At 46.3% G+C, this 22176-nt stretch overlaps 1 protein-coding gene across 2 annotated transcripts in view; it reads right to left on the bottom strand.

Annotated features, from left to right (window-relative positions):
• Positions 1–21387, bottom strand: part of ZCCHC10 (zinc finger CCHC-type containing 10) — a 173788-nt gene extending 152401 nt beyond the window's left edge. Inside the window, exon 1 of one of the 2 annotated variants that reach the window (XM_078653081.1) lies at positions 21249–21387. In XM_078653081.1, coding sequence (XP_078509207.1) covers positions 21249–21289 — 41 coding nt within the window. In that variant the 5' untranslated portion in view covers positions 21290–21387. Of the gene's footprint in view, positions 1–21115 lie in introns of both variants that reach the window. The other variant, XM_078653082.1, reaches the window with a different exon arrangement.
• Positions 21388–22176: the final 789 nt, after the last annotated feature.

Below are 22176 nucleotides of genomic sequence, written 5' to 3'. Positions count from 1 at the left end.
GGGCTTTAGCTCAAACATTTGTGAAATACTACTGAATAGAGTGTTATAAAGTGTAAGGCATTTGGGGAAAATTTGTTGAATACATCAATTCAAATTTAAAGAGCATGGTGTAATGTGTTTTTAGTTCTATATTAAGAGCGTGGTTGATCATAAAGGCCAGTAGCACAGATGGGAGGAGGGCAACTATTAACATACGTAGATTTTTAAGTCTAGAGTGACAGTGTAACTTGTCCCCCGACCTTTTCACCTACATCAATATTATTCTACGGTTCTTCCAGACAAATACTTTCTATTCCCATGACATTTACTTGTAATGCTTAAAATTACCAATTGCCATCCAGCTTTCTTTAAAGTCAATACCGTAGTGGAGTCTGGATGACATAGATGCCTCAGGGAGGAACATGCTTTGGTAGGAATGGCTACAAAAATTTCAAAGAGCTATTCCATGCAAAGGGAAATCCCATACTCCACACATTGTTAGAATGGTGTGCAGCATTGGACAGGTGTGCGAAACAATAGGAACTTTTCTAGAGGGCTAGAGCTTCCCTCGTAAACACTGTAAGATTTGGGGTTGATGGTGTTACTATTATGGACCGACAGGCGAATACTCAAATACATATTAAGGGAATGGCTGAGGGGATTATCAGGGCAGCAAAGGTGTATGCAAGGTATGCTTACTTTTTTTTATTTGATCAAATCAGTAACAGTGATTTTAGAAAAATCAGACCCGTGGCATCCAACAAATTTTTCCAAAAGGCAATCAAATCAACAGCCCTTGTCGTTGGCTTGTAACCATAAGCAACTTAGACTGACTGAATTTTCTGCATGAACTTGCCCACAAAGCAGCATTCAGGCATACAGTCAGAAAATTATAAATACACACAATATTACAGGCTTGCCAAAGGTGGAAACCAACGATGAGACCTTTGCCTTCACAAACGACAGCTATGCGAGCAGACTTCAATATATTCAGACCTTTTTCTTGCAGAAGGTGGAGGATATCCTGGCTGAGAATGAGAGCACCCCGATCAACCAGGGTCACCCAGAGCAGCACCCTGCGCCCCTCACTCAGCTCCCCACCTTTCCTAATCTAGACCTGGCTTCCTTGTGATTTCTGAGCAGGGTCAAATCGGGCTCGCCAGCAGACCCCTGCCCTCCGAAGGTCTTCTGTATGGCCCTGCCAAGACTAGAAAGGCTGATCCTCGCTCTACTAAACCACTCTCTGGAGACAGGCTATATACCCTTCGGCCTGAAGGAAGCCAGGGTCACCCCCTGTTAAAGAAACCAGGGGCAGATGTCGCCATTCTCAAAAATTACAGGCCAATCTCCCAGCTTCCCTTTCTTGCGAAAGTTGTAGAGCAACATGTTCTAAAAATACCCTCGGCCTTTCTGGAGGAACATCAGCTACTACATGGGCCACAGCCTGGCTTCAGGGCTCACCGCAGCACTGAGCTGGTGATGCTGTCCTTACTCGATGAGCTCAGAGTTATGGCTGACAATAAAAAACGGTGCGCCCTGGTTCTGTAAGATCTATCAGCGGCGTTCGACACAGTCAATCATGCATAGCTCCTGGCCCGTATCACCGACCTGGGCATCTGCGGGTTGGCACAACAGTGGCTCAAGTCCTTCATTTCTGGCCGGTCCCAGAGGGTCCAGCTGGGTGAGCAGGTGTCGGACAAGGGCGCCCTCATGTGTGGTGCTCCCAAGGGTTCAGCACTGTCCCCGCTCCTCTTTAACAAATATCTCCAGCCATTGATAACTGCCCTGGCACGCATGGACTGCCAAATCTTTAATTACACAGACGATACACAGCTCATCCTCCAGATTGACAATTCCCATCAAGCCTACTCACAGGTTCAAAACAACCTCAGATATACTGTGCATTGGATGACCGCCAATTCTGTTAGTCAATCCCGACAAAACAGAGGTCCTGGTCATCCCCTCAAAGACCAACCCCTGGAGTGACCTGTTCTGGCCCCAAGAGCTTGGCACCACCCCTACGCCAGTTACAGTCGTAAAAAGCTTGGGTATCAAGATGAATGCTGATCTCTCCATGACCAATCAGGTCGCGACTGTGGTTGAAAATTGCACAGGCTTGCTGAGACAGATGCGGAAACTTGCCCCCCTCCTCTCAACGGTAGCACTACAGATGATCATATCAGCCACAATCGTGTCCAGACTGGATTATGGGGATGCCTTCTATATTGGCCTCCCAGAAAAACTCACCAACAAATTACATGTGACTATGCAGCTAGATTGATTTTCAGGCTTCCCAGAAGGACTCATGCGACCCTCTTCCTGCGCAAGCTACACTGGTTCCCCATTAAGCAGAGAGCAAAATTCAAGGGCCTCTGTATTGCCCATAAAGCAGACCCCGGCCTACATTAAGGAGTGCCTTGGGAATTATGTGCCAGGCCGTAAACTCCGGTCATCCGAGAGCTGCCTCTTGGCTGTCCCATGTTTTAAAACTGTATCCAAGGGAGGCAGAGCCCTCTCTGTCTTACTCCCGGGGCTCTGGAATCAACTACCAGATTGCCTCTGCAAGGAACGCTCACTCCTTCCCTTCAGGAAATGTCTCAAAATGCTCCTGTTCAGGGAAGCCTTGAACACAATCTAATCATTTGCCACACGTTTGGTGACTGCTGGTGGTCTGGACCACCCTCTCTACGCACTAAGAGACCAGCTGGTGATTATGCGCTATAGAATTAACAGTTAACATAACAGAACAATAAATAATACAAAAAATTGGATTGACAGAGTACAACCCTAAACAGGTTAAAAGAATGACTATAGTGAGTCAACAGTTATATAGACATTAAAAGCACAAATCCAATGTTAATCGCATTCAAAATCTTTTAGTCTTTAGTCTTCATCAATGTTGACCCGTGGAGACAGAAACAAGCACAGCCGACACGTGTTTCGTCTTGAGAAGACTTTTTCAAGGCTATTTAACAGAATAATACAACTCATTTAATTTAATTAAAGAATTACACTATGTAGTGGGTGCGCCTGTCACTTAATTTCGTATTTCATGCACAGAGATTTCTTGACAGTCCAGAGATAAGCTTACTTATCCTGGTGTCTGTTGGATCTTTTACAGCTTATACATTGCTGATTGAAAACACAGTGGTCCGTTGTATAAAAAGAAGAGTAAATTGGCATTGCCCAGGCTGCTGGTATCCTTTTGGAAGAGTAAGTGTCGGAAACATGTCCACATAAAATGTAGCTGGCTATCAAGATGGGCACTTTGTTACCTTTGTAGGCGGTATACTTCTGGTACATCTGTAATCACTCTTTCTTTTAGCTGCTGGTTGCTTACGTCTGTCATGTCGTTAAGGGCCCTACATCCTTAGGACGTTTTTACGGGCTCGGCGACGTCACCACGAAGTGGGGAGGAGCTGCGAGCCGTATTGTAGCGGGTTTCTCGTTCGTGCTGGATAAATTTTTCTTTGCTCGTGCATTTTCAGTGCGCTATTTTATTATCTGAATAGTGATTGGTCGTCGCGGTGCTGTTTTGTTAGTAGTCTTGATGCGATAGGGCATATGTAATGTTAGTCGGCCATTTTTGGCATATTCTGTGCGGTTACGCGCACGGCAGACCATTAATTTTAATTAGGAGCTGTCAGAGTGCCCGTGTAATGCAATCCAGATGGTCTGAGCGGTGAGCGCGTTCAATGTAAAATGACGAGAGGCGAGGCAGCACGCGAGGCTCACAGAAGATGACTCATACGTGCTCGTCCACACTGTCTTTCTTGTTTTTTGTAGGTGGCGTTTGCTTTCGATCTCTTGCATTTCTCATCTCCTTGCTGTCTGAAGTGGTGTTCATTATAAAAGAAAGCGCTGCCGTGTCTAAGTTTCCAGGAACACCATGCCCTTTAGCAAACACCTTCTTTTAATAAACACACCCTAAAGGTGTGCTGTTTCAGCTGCGGCTTTTCAAGCCCTTTTGTCTGCCGCCCCCGCCCCCCCCCCTACACACACACAAAGCACCACGGACTGCAAGAGCACGTCTTACACGGGCAGTGTGTGAGTGCAGCCGCTCTGCCAGTGCGCCGCTGCACCCTATGCACACAACCCACCACGGACTGCAAGAACACGTCTGACACCGGCAGTGTGTGAATGCAGCCGCCCTGGCCGGGCACCGCTGCACCCTCTGCACTCCTTGCTGTCTGAAGTGGTGTTCATTATAAAAGAAAGCGCCGCCGTGTCTAAGTTTCCAGGAACACCATGCCCTTTAGCAAACACCTTATTTTAATAAACACACCGTAAAGATGTGCTGCTTCAGTTGTGTCTTTTCAAGCCCCTTTGTCTGCTGCCCCCACCCCCCCTACACACACCAAGCACCACGGACTGCAAGAGCACTTCTTACACGGGCAGTGTGTGAGTGCAGCCGCTCTGCCAGGGCGCCGCTGCACCCTATGCACACAGAGCGGGCACAGCAAGAAGCAGAAACATGAGGCCTAACTGCACGTGGGGACAGTGGGGCGCCGGGGGCACTGACTGCCACTGTGTGAACGGAGTCGCCTGCCCGCCGCCGTTGCACCCTATGCACACAGAGCGGGTACAGTGCAAAGAAGCGCAAACACGGAGGGTTCACCGCACGCGGCCTGGGGCGCAGTGGGGCATCGACTGGCACTCAGTTCTCTGGGGCCGGGCGCTCGAGATACGTCTGCGGCTGGCCAAGTGACCTGCGCAGGTGAAGGGCACCGTGCCAGAGGTGCCGCTCAGCCCTCCATCCTTCCAAGGTCGATAACTTGACTAAAGATGCCAAACAGTGCAGCAATTCCACAGGTTTCCACAGTTATAGGAGTGGAAAGGACGAGGCAAGTGGGTGTGAGGGGGCGGGGCTTGGGTGGATGCTGGGGGTGGGTGTGGTCACCTCAGCTGCATTCAATTCTGCAATATTAGAAACTAGACATGCAGCAAATGTGAACACTCCCACCCTTTCTTTTAAGGAGCCCTCCCTTCCTCGGACATTAACCTATGGCGTTTTTTTCTGCTTTTGAAACAAATACTTAAGCTGGCTGTGATTCCACCGCGGTGGACATCTATCTGTTGAATGGTCCGTGTCACACGGTAGCAATCTCTATTGTCAGGCCCGATTGCGTTTTAGGCAAACACTGAGGCGCTCATAAAGGCAGGGGTCAAGTACAGCTTGGTTCCACTCTGCAACGATTCACCTACCGGACCAGCGGGGCAAAGGATCTTTCAATGCTCGAGGCGGCAGAGTGGGGGTGCCATGGCTGCCGGTGACCTGTCCGACCCAGGGACCAAGGTCACCTCGTGCCTGGGCGGAAAACCCTGTGAAGCCTCCGTCGTATCAAATACCCGACAATTCCATTGGAGACATAGAAAAAGTGTGTGTGTGTGTTTCAAACCTCATTCTTCATTGTGTCGGTGTGTGTGTGCCTGTGTGTTATGGTGTGATGTGTATGTGTGTGTGTGTTACAAATCTCATTATTCATTCTGTGTGTTTGTGTGTGTGTGGGCGCGTGTGTGATGTATGTGCTTCAAACCTTACTATTCATTGTGTGTGCGTCGTGTGTGTGTGTGTAAACCGCAGAGTGTATGTCTGTGTGTGTGTGTAAACCTCAGTGTGTGCAGTGGCACCAGTGTGTGGTAGATGGCGTTGTGTAGAGGTGTAGTGTTATCAGTATAATTAGCTATGATTGTGCAGCAGGTGCAGTGGCACCAGTGTGGCGTAGCTATCATTGGTGCAGCATGTGCAGTGGTACCGGTGATTGGTAGCTACCATTGGTGGAATGGTGCAGTGGTAGTGTTGCTTAGCTATGATTGTGCAGCAGGTGCAGTGGCACCAGTGTGTGGCGTAGTTACCATTCGTGGAGCAGGTGAGGTGTTATCAGTGTTACTTAGCTATGATTGCGCAGCAGGTGTAGTACCACCAGTGTGGCGTAGCTACCATTGTGCATCAGGTGCAGTGGCACCAGTGCATCATAGTCACACACACCACCAGCCATCAGTGCACGCGTCAATTGTTAACGCATCCACAATTAACTATTGTAGCAATCTCAGTATGCTACACTTTACTTTTAAACATATTCATGTAAAGCACAGCATGCCACCATTGCTACAATTCAAATCTAACTCACATAATTCCACTACACACCACATGCACACACTCCATAACACATGGCGAAAAGACATTGCCATTTACAATGCCATTAGCTCAAAGTCAAATAAATCTGAGCCCGATTGCATTTCTAATGCTTGTTTTTTAATGCTACTGCCTACACCTGACTGTGGGATTCTTTCTGCTCGCTTTACATAGTAAATTATGGGGTTTACCTTGCTCACACAACTTAGAAAGTTATGGGATTACGAGCTACAATAGGCGCTACAATAACCCTCTGCTAGGCGCCAAATCTCCTTTTATTTTTTTTCCTTCAGATACACGTGATACTCAGTTTTTACCAAGTTTCAAAAAGTAAATTTAGAGGTACTTGTATAGCGCACGACCAACAGGAGGCCTCTCGGCGCTTGTACGAATACCGCTGAGGAACCCTTCCTGGCTTTTCCCTGTGAAGTGCCCACTCCTGGGCACCCACAAGGTGAAGCCAGGCATCCTAGCGTTGTTGGGGCCGTTGTTGGGGAAAAATAGCTTTCTAATTTACTTAGGTGGTATAGCAGCTATAAGACTGCTCACTACTCATTTGACTGTATACATAGTTTATTGTACAGACATGGTCATAAGTGCCTAACTACCAGTCTGATAGAAAGACTTTATAGTATGGACTTTGGCAGGTTGGGCCCTTAATTAGTACTTTCGTATATTTGGTTATGTACTTGACAATCTTTTAAAATTCGACCAACTGTTCACAGATATTTGCCTTTTTCCCTTTTTTCTGCCTAATGTCTTAAATGACACTTGTTAATTACATAGGAGCATGGGCCAAAGCACGTTCGTTACATTACTATTCGGGAAGCGTCGCTGTGCAACAAGTTTAGACGCTAAACATTTGATCCTAGTTATTATTCTAGCTCTGTTGTTTTTTGCTTTCTCTCAATTCTGGGTTTCTTGATTGAGTCACAGGAACAGTGTGGTCAATATAATCAAATGGCCAATGTCTTTGAGGTTTGGTACTGTTTTGTCACCCAAATATTCCTTTTTAGCTTTTCGTCACTGAGGTTCTTTTTAACTCCTTGCACTGTGGTGCTTCTATTCATATCAAGACTGGACTACTTTAAAGTAGTTTAACTCACATTCATTGCACATTTCCCTTTTTAGGGCTCGCCTGCTGATGCGCTTCAGCGCATAGCTGGCGAAGCTCTATAGGGGCTTATCCAGTGTTTATCCACTGGCGATTCCACTGGCGATTCCTTCAAGTGCATGTGCTTTTTAGGTCATTGCGCTTGCGCAAGCCCTAAAAAGCGCGTGCACAATGCCACCAGCCGCCTGCCTGCCTGCCTCGCATTACCACATCAAAGGCAGCCCTCCGAGCGCATTTCTCACCCCCTAATTATTCACGGCCGGCCGGCAGGCACATCAAAGGCTGCTGCTGCCGTGACTCGCATTTCTCCTCCCTCCTCCCCTATCACTGCCCAGGCCGGCCGTACTTTCTCTTTACAAGGGCGCCCATTCCTGAATCACTTGAAATCTCTCCACATTATTTGCATTTTGTTAATTAAAAAAATTAACTTCAACACAGCGTTGCACATTTTTCTCGACTTCGGAAGGATGAGTCCCAATCTCATTTGTACAAAGTGTTGTAATGGGATTATTGGAGAGTTAGAGAAACGTGCTCACAAGTTACATTTTTATGCAAATCATCTGAGTAAATAAACAATAGCATGGTGCCGTTTGCGTCCTTGACTTGATCTGGTTTTTATTTTTATTTTGCTATTATTCTCACAAAGGCTAAGAAGGTCTGCCTACTTTAGTATTAAGTGCTATACGTCGCATAAGCAACAGCTAACCAATCACTCACCCACGCAACGCCACTCACCCATGCAACGCCACTCACCCATGCAACGCCACTCACCCACGCAACGCCACTCACCCACGCAACGCCACTCACACACGCAACGCCACTCACACACGCAACGCCACTCACACACGCAACGCCACTCACACACGCAACGCCACTCACACACGCAACGCCACACACGCAACGCCACACACACACGCAACGCCACACACACACGCAACGCCACACACACATGCAACGCCACTCACACATGCAACGCCACTCAGCCACGCAACGCCACTCAGCCACGCAACGCCACTCACACACGCAACGCCACTCACACACGCAACGCCACTCACACACGCAACGCCACACACGCAACGCCACACACACACGCAACGCCACTCACACATGCAACGCCACTCAACCACGCAACGCCACTCAACCACGCAACGCCACTCACCCACGCAACGCCACTCAGCCACGCAACGCCACACACACACGCAACGCCACTCACACACGCAACGCCACTCACACACGCAACGCCACTCACACACGCAACGCCACTCAACCACGCAACGCCACTCAACCACGCAACGCCACTCACCCACGCAACGCCACTCACCCACGCAACGCCACTCACCCACGCAACGCCACTCACCCACGCAACGCCACTCACCCACGCAACGCCACACACGCAACGCCACACACGCAACGCCACTCACACACGCAACGCCACTCACCCACGCAACGCCACTCACCCACGCAACGCCACTCACCCACGCAACGCCACTCACCCACGCAACGCCACTCACCCACGCAACGCCACTCACCCACGCAACGCCACTCACCCACGCAACGCCACTCACCCACGCAACGCCACTCACCCACGCAACGCCACTCACCCACGCAACGCCACACACACACGCAACGCCACACACACACGCAACGCCACACACCCACGCAACGCCACTCACCCACGCAACGCCACTCACCCACGCAACGCCACTCACCCACGCAACGCCGCTCAGCCACGCAACGCCGCTCAGCCACGCAACGCCACTCACCCACGCAACGCCACTCACCCACGCAACGCCACTCACCCACGCAACGCCACTCACCCACGCAACGCCACTCACCCACGCAACGCCACTCATCCACGCAACGCCACTCATCCACGCAACGCCACTCATCTATATGCAAAACGAAAAATGTCAAACTCTTCTATTGCGAGACCTATTGCATTTTCAATGCTTGTTTTCCCCTTTGCTTTCCTTTCTTCCTTCTTTATCAATTGCTTTTAAATCAAAAATTACATAGTCTAATTCCTTAATTAAATGAGATGTATTATTCTGTTAAACAGCCTTGAAAAAGTCGTTTCAAGACGAAACACATGTCGGCTGTGCTTGTTTCTGTCTCCACGGGTCAACATTGATGAAGACTAAAGAATAAAAGATTTTGACTGCGCTTAACATTCAATTTGTGTCTATACAACTGTTGACTCACTATAGTCATTCTTAGAACCTGTTCAGGGTTGTGCTCTGTCAATCCAATTTTTTGTATTGTTTGTATGTGGGATTTCTGCGTACTTTATAACATTGTGGATGGCACAGTGTTCCGACATTGAGCACGCTGGAGAATATCCTATATTGCTTTAAAAACTTTGAGACAAACATATACTGTAGTGTACCACTGACATCTAGTGTTCTTAATAACAATAAATAAGTCTGGCCTATCCCACTTGTCATAAATTTTCGTATTAAAAAGATTAGCCCTACAGACACTGACAATATCTTTTTCCAATAACCAATCCAGTGTATATTATTTATCACTGGCTTCTCACTAAACAAACTAAGGCCTACAGTTTTCTGCATAAGCTTTCCTACCACACAACTATCGATATACAGACAAAGTACAAATACGTAAAAAAATTACATTTGGCAAATAATATACAACTCTTCATGAAACTGCATAACAAGGACTTGCATGGTGCAGCTCTGGTTAATCACAGGGGGTACAAAAACCAAATCCCTTGCCCATTATGGCAATCTGTGAGATTCCCTGCAATAAAATATAAAATAGCTATCCATAAGCTTTAATACTGTGCAGTGACAATATAACCTTAAAGACATATTAGCTTTAACATATGCTGGTCACAATAAATAAGTCAAGCCTAGTGCCTTAGTCGAAACTTTTCATAACAAGCAGACCAAGCCTATAGCATTCATCGATGGTTTGTCACCATATCAAATCAGTCCTGCTTACCGAGGATAAGCATTCCCACAAAGCAAATGATGCAATACAAGCACTCTTTTTTAAACAAAAGCACACAACTTCTGCACAATCAGAATCAGTACTCTTTTTTTTTATTTTTATAAATCAACATTTGCGTGAAGCACAGCTCCTCCCTCTGAAGTGCTTCTTAAAACTCTTTTTCTGCTAATTACATATGGTCTGGCAACAGCAGCACTATTCTAACATGCAAGATCAGAGAAAAAAGCATTTGCAATGCAATAGGTCTCGTGTTAGGTAAAGTTTGGGCTATTGGCATTGCAAATGATATTGCATTAAGGGTGCAGTACCTTATGTGGCTAATAGAGGTCCAGTTACAACGCCACAGTTTTACCTAGTAACAGCCTGTGGTACTGCACCCTTTCCTTGCTTCATGGAATTTCTTTAATTACTTGTGCTACTGCTCAGATATTTTTTGACAGAAAAAAGCTAACAAACATTTTCAATTGTAACACCAATAGCTCAAACTTTCACTAATGCGAGACCTACTGCATTGAAAAAGCTTGTTCTTTTATGAGATGGGGAGCGAGTGCACATTGAGAAGCAGACAGGCTGGTTTAAATAGTAATAGTTTTACTTAAGAGAGTACTACTATAATGCGGTAAAGTAGAAGAGTCAGGTCTGGGAACGAGGAAGTTTGTAACTTTGTTCTTGATGTTAAGCAAGTCAGTGATCTCTACAGTGGTGTAGAAGGTTTGCCGCTGGGCGAGTGCAAGCAAGTTAGGCAGTTAGTCCGTGAGCGAGGTGGTAATCTTAGAGGACCTAGCACCAGTGACATTTCTTTTTGGCTTCATACCAGTGCCAATGCCTTAAAGATGGGTGCAGACATGCTTGACCAAGGTGTGCATTTGACACTCGCTGCAAGCTTCCAAGCTGTAGGATATTTTTCAGTTTATTTTTTTAGATATTTTTATTAACATAGCTCATAGTACCATAAAAAAATACACAATGTCCAAGAAGCCGTTTAGAAAATTGCGTTGTGGTGAATAAATACAAGCACAGCAGTACACAAGTGAGATATTCAATTACATAGTTAGTTACTTAGTTACTCCCCCGATTCCCTCCCCAACCCTCTATATTTCCGCCATGGCCCCAGATCTTCTTCCATTTCTTGATGCAACCTCTGCTCTTGTATATGGTTTCCTCAGCTCTTTGGCTCCCTCCTCCACTGCTCCCATTGCGGAGGCGTCTGGGAACCCCACCCCATGGCGATGTGTCTTTTCTCAACCCCATGGCCAGAGCCAGCCAGAGTTCAACATGCCTCGTGCAGTCCGTATTCTCCTTAATCATCAATAGGATCCACTTTGGCTCCATCGGAACCTTGTCACCCACAACCGCGGATATAGTGTCCGTAACTTTGGTCCAGAAAGGAACCACTTGAGGGCACTCCCACAGTATGTGGTAGAAGGTGCTCTCTCCCTGGCAGCCCCTCACGCAAAGAGCTGATTAACTCCTGCCCCACGCGTATAAATGTGTGCGAGGGTAATACACACGATGTAGAATTTTCAATTGGACCAGCCTAAACCTGGGGCGGATTGCTATTTCATGCTGGCTCTGTATGGCGTCTTGCCAGTCATTATCATCTAAGGTACCAATTTCCCTGACCCATGCCTTCCGAAGCCTCACCAAGGGGTCTGGCATATTTTTTATGAGCTTTCGATAAGTGGGCTTCTCCGATATGGGGACAAGTAGTAGCTGATCTTCCAGAGGGGATTATTCCGGGATAAAGACATCTCTACTAATATGTGTACGTATGGCATGTGCGAGGCGTAGGTAATGGTATCGTTGCGAGTCGTGCAGGTCATATTCCTTCTTGAGGTAGGCAAAGGAGTGGGAGCAGTTCCCTTCCAGGCTTCACCTAAGTAGTCAATTCCAATCAGCCTCTCCCCTGAAGCTGGTCAAACACTTCACATCTCTCAGCTGATCTCCAATCCATAGGGGGGTTCTACCTTAATTTGCCCGTCCACCCCAGGAACTTATTCGCCTCCCTTCAGCATTGAACCACCACTCTTGTATGCATAGGCCACTCCCTTCGCAGCCTTCGGGCATAGAGCAGGTACTCACAGTTTCCCCCTGACATGACAAACCTGTCTAGTAATAATGTGAAAAGGGTACTCCCGCATTAAATTTTAGCTCTAGAGGAGGGAGTGACAGTAGAAAACAACAATAAGGAACCTCTGAACTGACCTCTGATTTTAAAGTGACTGAATCTACAAACTTAAGTGGATGCAACACATGAAAAAAAGTTTCAAATAGACATATTATTGTTCATGTTATTTATTTTTCTTTGATTGTTTATTTTCTTTTTTGTTTATCATAGTAAAAAAGTTTTTATGGCATTTTTATGAAAAACATGATTACACTGCATGACTTGACAAGTTCATTAAATACAAAATTATAGACGCAAAAACACTCTATATGAACCCCAGATATAGTTAAATAGTGCAATTTATCTCATCATCATTCATTCCTGAACTATCTCACCATGACAACCACTCATACATACTCATACCAAGACTATACAAAAGACAACTACGGCAACAAAGGAAGGCAGTACAACTGAGATTCTCAGAGTATTCATAAATGTTTACATCTACAATTCTATATACATTGCTTTAATCTTTATTTATTTTTCTCTTCTAATGTGTAGATCTCAGGTGTATAGGGCCTACGTACGTGGAGTGAACTTTGTGATGGGCGGGTCGGAAACTGACTCCAATGGGAGGTTTTATCTGATCTGGGGAAGACTAGAGAGACTCACATGACGTGACGATTGCTAATTATTACGGCCCTAACACCGATAATCCACATGCTCTACAACTGTTGTGGAGTAAGCTCCAAAAGATAGGCACCACTTATATTATTTGGGATGGGGACTTTGATACTGTAGAATGCCCACAGATGGATAGATCCCGGGTCTCCCCTGTACACTACACGAACACACAAAAGTAACTAAAGGAACTGATTGACGCTAATTACCTTCTTGACTCATGGAGATATAAATACCCTACGCAGAGAGAGGGCACGCATAACTCTGCGGTACACTCAACATGGTCTAGGATGGACTACTTGATTGTATCCGTAGGAATGGCGCACTGGCTGGAAAAAGTGACTCATCTAGCCCGTACGTATTCTGATCACTCCCCCGTGATGGTGGTTATGCAGGCCCCGGTGGATCAGGCCCCTTATGTTAACTGGCGCCTTAATCCTCTGCACCTCCATGACCCTTTTTTTAGAACTGAAATTGAACAGGAAATACAGAAATCTTTGCGCGTAATGTTGCATCAGTTTCTAGTCTCACAACTGTATGGGAGGCTTTTAAGGTCAGGGCCAGGGGATGGTGCATTTCTAAGGGTGGGGGCATACTTAGAGACATACGAAGAGACCTACACAGATTAGAAGGGGATATTAAAGCTCTTGAGAGAGATCTTGCCTCAGGAAAAGACGAAAGCGTAACTAGAGTCAAACTGCAGGATAAAATGACAGAATATGAGGACACCAGATAGAGTGCAAATTTCGAGGAAAACATCACATGGCAAGAGTGGATTGCCAGGGGAAGGTTTTAGCGATGCACCCTCCCAAGTTTTCTAATTATATAGCAGAAATCCAGGACTCACAGAGCAAGATACATAGGAACAATTGAAAACATTTGTGGACTATTATAGTTCACTATGATCTGCCACAGTACTTTGAACACACAGCCCTGGCCTGGCTGGGAGATACTCAACATAAATGTTGGAGTTTGGATTTAGAAGTAGATGAAATTACTGAGGCAATTATGCACATAAAATCTGGGCGAGCGCCGGGATCGGATGGCCTACCAATAGAATTTTATAAGACTTATGTGAAACAAATAGCCTCCATCCTGAAAGAGGTATTCTATGCAGCGGGGGAGGAGGGCTGCCTACCGAAAACCATGCGTGAAGCCCAGATAGTTTCTTTATTAAAGCCTGATAAATCCCCGCTTTACTGTGAGTCCTACCGTCCCCTCTCATTACTGAATTGCGACACTAAGATCCTTGCTAAGGTCCTGGCCACTCGGCTCAGTCTCCTGATGGAACCGCTGGTGCTGCTGGATCAAGCGGGGTTTATCCCAAACCGTACCACATCACACAGTCTCAGAACACTCTTAGCAGTAATGCAGGACATAGATCCCAACAGTTCGGCAGTAACAGTATTTCTTGATGCCACTAAGGCATTTGATTCGGTGGAGCGGGACTACCTGATAGGAATCCTGGGAAATATGGGGATGCCCCCTATATTCTTAAACTGGGTGCAATTGCTGTATAAGCTGCCAGTAGCCACTGTATTGCTGAATGGAGCCAGATCTACATCAAATGGTTCAGCAACCCACTCATCAAGGAGGGCATATCCTTGACTTACTGTTTACCACACAGACTGAGACAGAGGTGATAGACATATTGCCACAAACCTGGACTGATCATTATCTAGTCCACTTTAACATCAAGGTTCTCAGTTCAGTGGACAATAATGATTGTCCGGTGACATTCAGAAGGGGAAGAGAGTGGGCTAAATTAGGTAAAAATAAGACGTCACAGATCTTTATGAATCCCAACCTTTTCTCTCCCACTATCTCTGTAGGGGAGAACTATCAAATCTTTTGTAACTATATAACCAATACTCTGGACCCGATCATACCAGTAAAGAGCTTTAAAAATAGGAAGAAAACCTCAGCCCCCTGGTACAACGAGGAATTGAAACTATTGCGTTTGTCATGTAAGAAAGCCGAGAGAAAATGGAGGAAGACATACTCGGTCCCTGACAAGAAAGAACTGAAAATAGTTCAGGCTAGATACAAGGAGGCTATCGCTAAGTCCAAATCTGACTTTTATGCTAAATCTATCTTACAAGCTCCTAATAGCACTAAAGCTCTCTTTAAAATCTTTAAGGACCTCTCTAGCCCTACTTGCATGAGCAACAAGGTTGCTGCTTCGCAAGAACTGTGTGAGGAGATAGCTGCCCATTTTGAGGATAAAATCGCTAAAATTGTCGGAGATCTTCATCCTAATGATATTAGCGACCTGGACAATATTATCCAGAGGCCGGAGGAAGTAGCAAAGGCTAATACCTCCTTGGACAGATTTCTAGTCCTCACGGACGATTCTTTTAACAACCTGGCCAATAGTGTGTCCTCTGGCTCTCCACTTGACCCTCTTCCAAACAAAATTTGGAAAACCATTGGCCGAGACACCTTTCCCTGGCTGCGACAAATTTGCAGCCAATCCCTGGAAGCAGGAATAGTTCCTGAGGCGTGGAAGCAGGCAGTAGTGACACCTCTGCTGAAAAAACCCTCGTTAGACCCTAAGACACCAAGAAATTGTAGACCTATTTCCCTTCTGCCATACCCAATCAAAATCCTGGAAAAAGCAGTCAGCAAAAGTCTTTCAAGTTATCTGGAAGACAACCATCTGCTGGATAGGGACCAATTTGGGTTTCGTCCAGGTCACGGCACCGAGACTGCTCTGGCCACCGTATTAGACAATCTACGAATGCGTGCTGACAATGGGAATGATACCATTCTAGTATTACTGGATATGTCAGCCGCATTCGATACGGTGAGCCATGCAGTACTGGTGGAAAGACTGGAGAGGATAGGGGTGTCAGGACGGGCCCTTCAATGGCTGCAATCCTACTTATCGGGAAGACAGCAGATGGTGACTATGACACCTTTCACCTCCAGAAAGTCCCCAGTACATCATGGGGTACCGCAGGGCTCTGCGATTAGTCCCATATTGTTTAATATCTATTACAGCCTCTGTTCGCCATTATTAAATCCTTTGGCATTGACCTGGTCAATTACGCCGACGACACTCAATTGTTGTTTTCCCTGGAGGGAAAACAAGCAGTATCCATGGATAAGTTCCAGGAATGCATGCGCCAGACTGAGGTATGGCTTAGGAGAAATTCTTTCCAATTTAATGGGGGGAAAACGGAGGTGGTATACTGCCCCACGGCCAGAATGTCCCAACATCTACCTCTGGAATTCAGACTCACTCCTGATGAGGAGCCTCTGGTTCCAGCCAAAACAGTACGCAACCTGGGAGTCTTGGTGGACGATAACCTGCAAATGGGCTAACAAGACTGTCAGCGTGTGCCTTTCATTGATGCGCATGCTACGACAGATTCTTCCACTACTTCCCAAAGACTCGTGCTCACTTGTAATGAGGAATATTGTGCTGAGTAGGCTGGACTACTGCAACTCCCTGTATCTAGGAGCACCGCAATATATTCTTCAGGGGCTGCAGAGAGTCCAGTCTATGGCAGCGAAGATGGTGCTAAACAGGCAACGTGAGTCCTCCACAACGTTGGCTTTGAAAGACCTTCACTGGCTGCCCATCAAAGAAAGGATTCACTTTAAATCACTTTGCATTGCCTACAGAGCAGCACATGACTTGGGTCCTATCCCATTGCAGGAGAAGTTTGCCTGGTACAAACCCAACAGGCAGCTCCGTTCCTCCAGCGCAAATCTATTGATGACTACCAGGTTTAGACGCTCTAGGACGGGGGGGGCTCTCAGTGTTGTAGCCGCTCATCTATGGAATGAGCTGCCTCAGAACATTAGACAAGCCAACTCTTTGGCTGAGTTTAGAAAGAGCCTGAAAACTTGGCTCTTTCCCAGGCACGATTTCTAGCCCGCCTCTATTCCCCTTTATCCTATCGGTTGATGTTTAGGTTGGCTTCTCAGGTCTGAGCGCCAGGATACCCATAGGGTGGCAGCTGCGCTATATAAGAACTCAATTCATTCATTCATTCATCCACCAACTTTGCTATCTCCAGGGGCATGAGACAAGGCTGCCCGCTGTACCCAATTTTATTTGCTTTGGGGATTGAACCCCTAGCCGCAGAGATGAGGCAACACCACAAAGAGAGGGCACTGGTTTACCCATCTCGGCAGCTGCTTATTTCATTACATGCAGATGATATGACTTTACATATAAAAAAAAAACAGGAAAACCTGTACCCTGTGCTGCGGGAAATGTGGGTCCATCTCTGGAATACAAATAAATCGGTCCGCAATAGTTCCCCTAACGAACAAGACCACCCCACACCAACTGGACTACCCCCTAGTATGGAAGAGTGACGAATTAAAATATCTGGGTATACACATAACCATAGACAAAGACACACTAATGCGTACAAACTATGGGTCTGCAATTGATAAGGTGAGGGACAGTATAACCAAATGGATGCGGCTACCACTCTTGATGGCAGGGAAGATATCTCTTACCAAAATTCTTATACCCATTTATTAACATATCGTATCACCCTGGGAGTTTTTTTTTAACACGTTCTAGACGCAACTTACGCGACTCATATGGGGAGGGAAACAAGCACGGCTCAACCTTGCAACACTGATGCTGCTGCATTATCAGGGAGGGTATGAAGTCCCTAATTTTGAATACTACTACTACTGTGCCCAGGCACACTACGCTGTCTATTGGTTCCATCCACCTCCGTTTATGCCGCACCTGGCGGTGGAGGATGGATACATGGCTACCTGTTCACGGCAGTGAAGGATCGGGAACGCGACCCGTCCACGGTAGACTGTACCATCACTGCGTGGCGACGAATTGCTAATAGATTGGAGGCCCCCATAATGTACTCCCCTAGGATGTCTTTTCTGCGCCACCCTCTTCTGCAGGTCACATATGAGGGGATATATCGTAGGTTGCTTGATAGTCTCCACTACAGCACTTGGGGGGACCTTTATCGTGGGGGACAGTTTCGCTCCAGGGAGCAATTTCTGGGTGCACACACCTACCACCATGGACCTGTTCATGTATATACGACTTAGGCAAAGCGTTAAAGCTGCAACCCCGGCATTCCCTGCAGAGCTGATCACTCTACCACCTCTACATGCACTATTGTAACCCGAAATTCCTAAGATCGCCACGTCCCTGCTGTACAAGCACATACAGACCGCATCACCTTCCCAGGCCCCACGTGCTGGGATGGAGTGGGATAAAGATCTAGAGAACCCTCTTACGGATGAGCAATGGGAATTTAGTTGCACGCAGAGAGAGTCTGTCACCGCTAGCAGTAGATTACGACTTATCCATTTCAAATTTTTACAACGTTTATATAACATACCCCTGTCAAACTAACATAAGTTACGCCTCCGGGATGTTGACAAATGTGCAAGATGTGGGAGGGGTGGATTTTCTTCATATGGCATGGCAATGCCCACAAGTGATGGAATACTGGGTACAGGTTTTTGAAGGCATGTCGAACATGATAGGAGTGCAGATACAGCTGACCCTGCTGGTGGCTCTACTGGGCATTACCCAAGATATAAGCACAGTTCACAAAAAATCTCTCGCACTGGGCCTGTTTCTTGCGCAGCGTAGCCTGTAGGTGGGGAAGGGGCCGTGCTCCTAAGTTCAAGGACTGGATACATGATTTATCCACGTGGCAAGAACATTTGCACTGTTATGCTGAACTTTTACCCCTGAAATCGCGACCGAATGATATATGGGGACCTCTGAATGCACACCTTCTAGCACAAGGGTCAGACATGGATGAAGTCCAGGAGGTGGAGGGGAATGCAGTGGAGGTAGAGAATGCCCTCTGGATGTGGTTGTAGCTCTGGAACCTTGAAGACAGGAAGGTATGAATGGGGGTAGGAAATGGGCTGGGGGTGCCTAGAGCTAGCTATTAGCATATGAATGAGAAGGTAGCCCTATATACACTTAAGGGCTGTATGTGCGGACTTACCAACCAATGGACATTATGGATTCTGGCTTCTGGAAATGTGTGCTGCTATACCCTATACTGCACAGTTGTATTGCTAACTGCTGGGCTGGGAATGTATTTGTTTTAGGGGTTGGGCGAGGGGGGTTGTTTGTATTTCTCTAGAACTTGCTGGGTAAAGATTAGGTTATGTGGAAACCCAAACGCTGTATCTGATTGGTGCAGAATCCCTCAACACTGTCACGTGCAAGCAATCAATAAAGGTTTTTGAAACTACAAAAAAATAAAAACAGGGAAAGGGTACTCTAGCTAGAGGAAGGCAAAGAGGTCAGCACAAGTGATATAAAGACCTTTTGGGAAGCAGCGGTGAAGCCCTCCTCTCAGCGGCTGATGGTTGGAGCCGAGATGGCGCTGCTGAGGTTTGTAGCAGTCTCCTATCCTCTCGACAAGTTTGACACAATGTATACAAACGGCATGAATATTCTATAAAGTATATTTATAATGAAGCAAATCAGATACAAACTGACACACCAATACCCCCACAACCGATTTTAGATTACAAATCTATACAGTATGTCAGAACTCACATGAAAGAAAAAAAAAAAAAAAAAGAACTCCGGGGGCATGGAGTTGCCTATGTTTGTGTACAGAGGGGGTATTGCCTAACAATTTGGACTCTACTGCCGAGTTTAGGGCATGTGGAGACTAGTTTTTGTTGTGTATGGTTTGTTCACATCTGTGACGGCAGAGACAATCTCAAAAATATTAAATGAAAAGTCTAAAAATTTTACCATTGATAAAGCATGTCCAAAACCTATTTGTGCTTTGCAAGATGTGTGTTTGCTAGCCTCTATTTATGCTTTTACTGTACATCACATTTCAATAAAATCATAGCTTTGTTTCTAGACTGAGCTTGGAAAGCACTCCTTTTTTTGTAGAAATCCTCCATCGGAGCTGGATGTTGGGGTGATGAAATACTGATCAGTTTGGAGATTTCGCTGCATTTTATTTCAATAGCTAAAGGGAAGGGCTACGCTGCCCTTCGGCTGAGGTTGTACTATACAAATGGGACATGCATACAGTAATTTCAGCATGCCTTTGATAATTGTTGAAGAACTGCTGAAATCTAAATGTTACTGCTGTTTAACAGAGAACGTTTTTGGACTCCGTGCAAGCACCAAATCACATCCCATTCAAGAAATGAAGCGGGCTCATGGAGTACAAATGGGTTACTGCCTAAGGGACCAAGTAGCACCGTACAGGAAATTTAGTGGGGTCCAAATAAGACACACTGGGGTCACTGAAAGGATACACACTGCATTGCCTATGTCATGGTTACAATGGGGACAGTGTAACCAAGGACCAGTTTTGGACTTTGCATGTCTAGTACACCTGGGTTCAGGCACTACAGGGCTCCAGTAACCAGGCGGCCCTGGGTGATGGGCAGTAGACGCCAAAGTTCCACAGCAGGAACACTGCAAAGGTCAATGCTCAGAACTCTGGGCACTCTGTTGTCAATATGAAGGAACTAACCACACCTGGACAATTAAATGACTACGTTAAAGCCAGGCTCGTACGCACAAAACAGGCACTGACAAAGCCAATGTGTCTGGCCCTCTCCAAAAACGGAAAAACAACACATTGTCACAGTAGTTTGAGCACTGAATGGAACTACTGTGTGCGAGGAAGGAGGTGCTTCCTGTGAACGAGCAAAACGCAAACGCGATCACAGTGAAGCTAGCCAATGTCTGCAGTGGGATGACCCATAGAGTCCCAAGCTTTATGATGTAGTGCGTTAAAGAAAACGTGAAAGGCACAATGCATGAATAGGGCTGGTTGAAAGTCCCTGTAAGAGACCACATTATGCATACAATATTAGTAAAATGAAAAGGTCTTGGCGGTCTGTAAACGAATTACAAATGCACGAATAGTGATCCCGAATGAATGTACCATTAACGATGACAAGAATGATAGGGGAGGAAGAGAAGCAAACTAAGCAAGGGATGAGATAGTCCCCTATATATCACCAGGTGCACAAGCCAGCATGTCGGATGACGGCGGGCTGCTGTGTTATTCACGGTGAGCAATTTCCTCGCTTCTCTCTGGTCGACGCATTAAGTAGCCAACTGAGAAAACCAATACACACCACCAGCTGGTAACCCAGGTCCTTACCCCCCTTCATATACCTTTCTGGACAGTCGCGGCATCAGCTGTTCTCCTTGCCATATTCCAGACCTCCGTAGCTAGACCGGTCCACTAATACCCCTCCCACTGTTGAGTGCCCGTAGCAGCCCCGCCTCTACGATCCCTTTCACTTACGCTTGCCTCCGAGCTATGAGACGGTGCATGGGAGTAGCCATCTTGAATCCGTCCGGAAACGCTCCGAATCGCCGACTCGCTCCAGCTGCATTCTGGGAAAGGTATCTGAGTGCAATAGAGAAGACCAAGACAGGGTAGAGCGTAGTCTTGATAGAAGACGTGGCCTGTGCTTAGTTGCTGTGGTTTTAAGAAGGTGCCCTGTTCTCGTTTGTGGCGTTTTGACAGAACTCTGAGCAGTGTAGATCAGGCAGGAAGCGCTTTCTGTAATACAGTTTCGAGAGACTTTGCGTCTGGATGGATTAGAACAGAGATCACACCACCATACCTGTGCCCTCATGTCATGTGTGAGACCTTCCCTTCCCTCTGTTTTTAGGTTTTCGCCCGTCATACAGTACAGCTGTCTCTTTCTTTGGGACAAGTTGATTGCTGACCTGGAGAGCCCATTGCTTTCTTTTGGCTTTATGTTCAATGGTGTTCTTTGTTTTAGCCGTCTATTTAGTCTTTGTCCCTCTTATGGCTCATATAACCTGTTTACTATCTCTTTTATTTACTCCTTTTAGCCTTCCACAAGTTTCTCCTTTTTGGGAACTTTTTTCCTTTCACTAAAAGCACTCCACGAGAGTGCATGCTTTCACCATGTTCTCTGTGGTTTGGCACTCATCAGATCACATTTATTTTCACTTTAATTTTACACGACTTTGTCCTTCAAATTGCTCTTCCGTTTGCTTTCACTTTCATACAGCTTTGCTCTTCAAGCTGCTCTAAAGTGCGCTTTAACTCCATGTTGCTCTCTCTCATGTTCATTTGCTTCACCCGCCCACTTTGCAGTGTCTCTGTTTGCTTCCTTCCCTGTGCCTTCTTTATTGCTTCCTCAGTCGTGCCCTCCATGTTGTTTTCCTCTGTCGTGCACCTCGGTGTTGCTTCTGCC

Source organism: Lissotriton helveticus, chromosome 7 (genome assembly GCF_964261635.1).
Source record: "Lissotriton helveticus chromosome 7, aLisHel1.1, whole genome shotgun sequence".
In the NCBI taxonomy this organism is placed as follows: Eukaryota; Metazoa; Chordata; class Amphibia; order Caudata; family Salamandridae; genus Lissotriton; species Lissotriton helveticus.
Note: the sequence above shows the minus strand (reverse complement) of the source record. Positions and strands in the feature narration are given on the sequence as shown.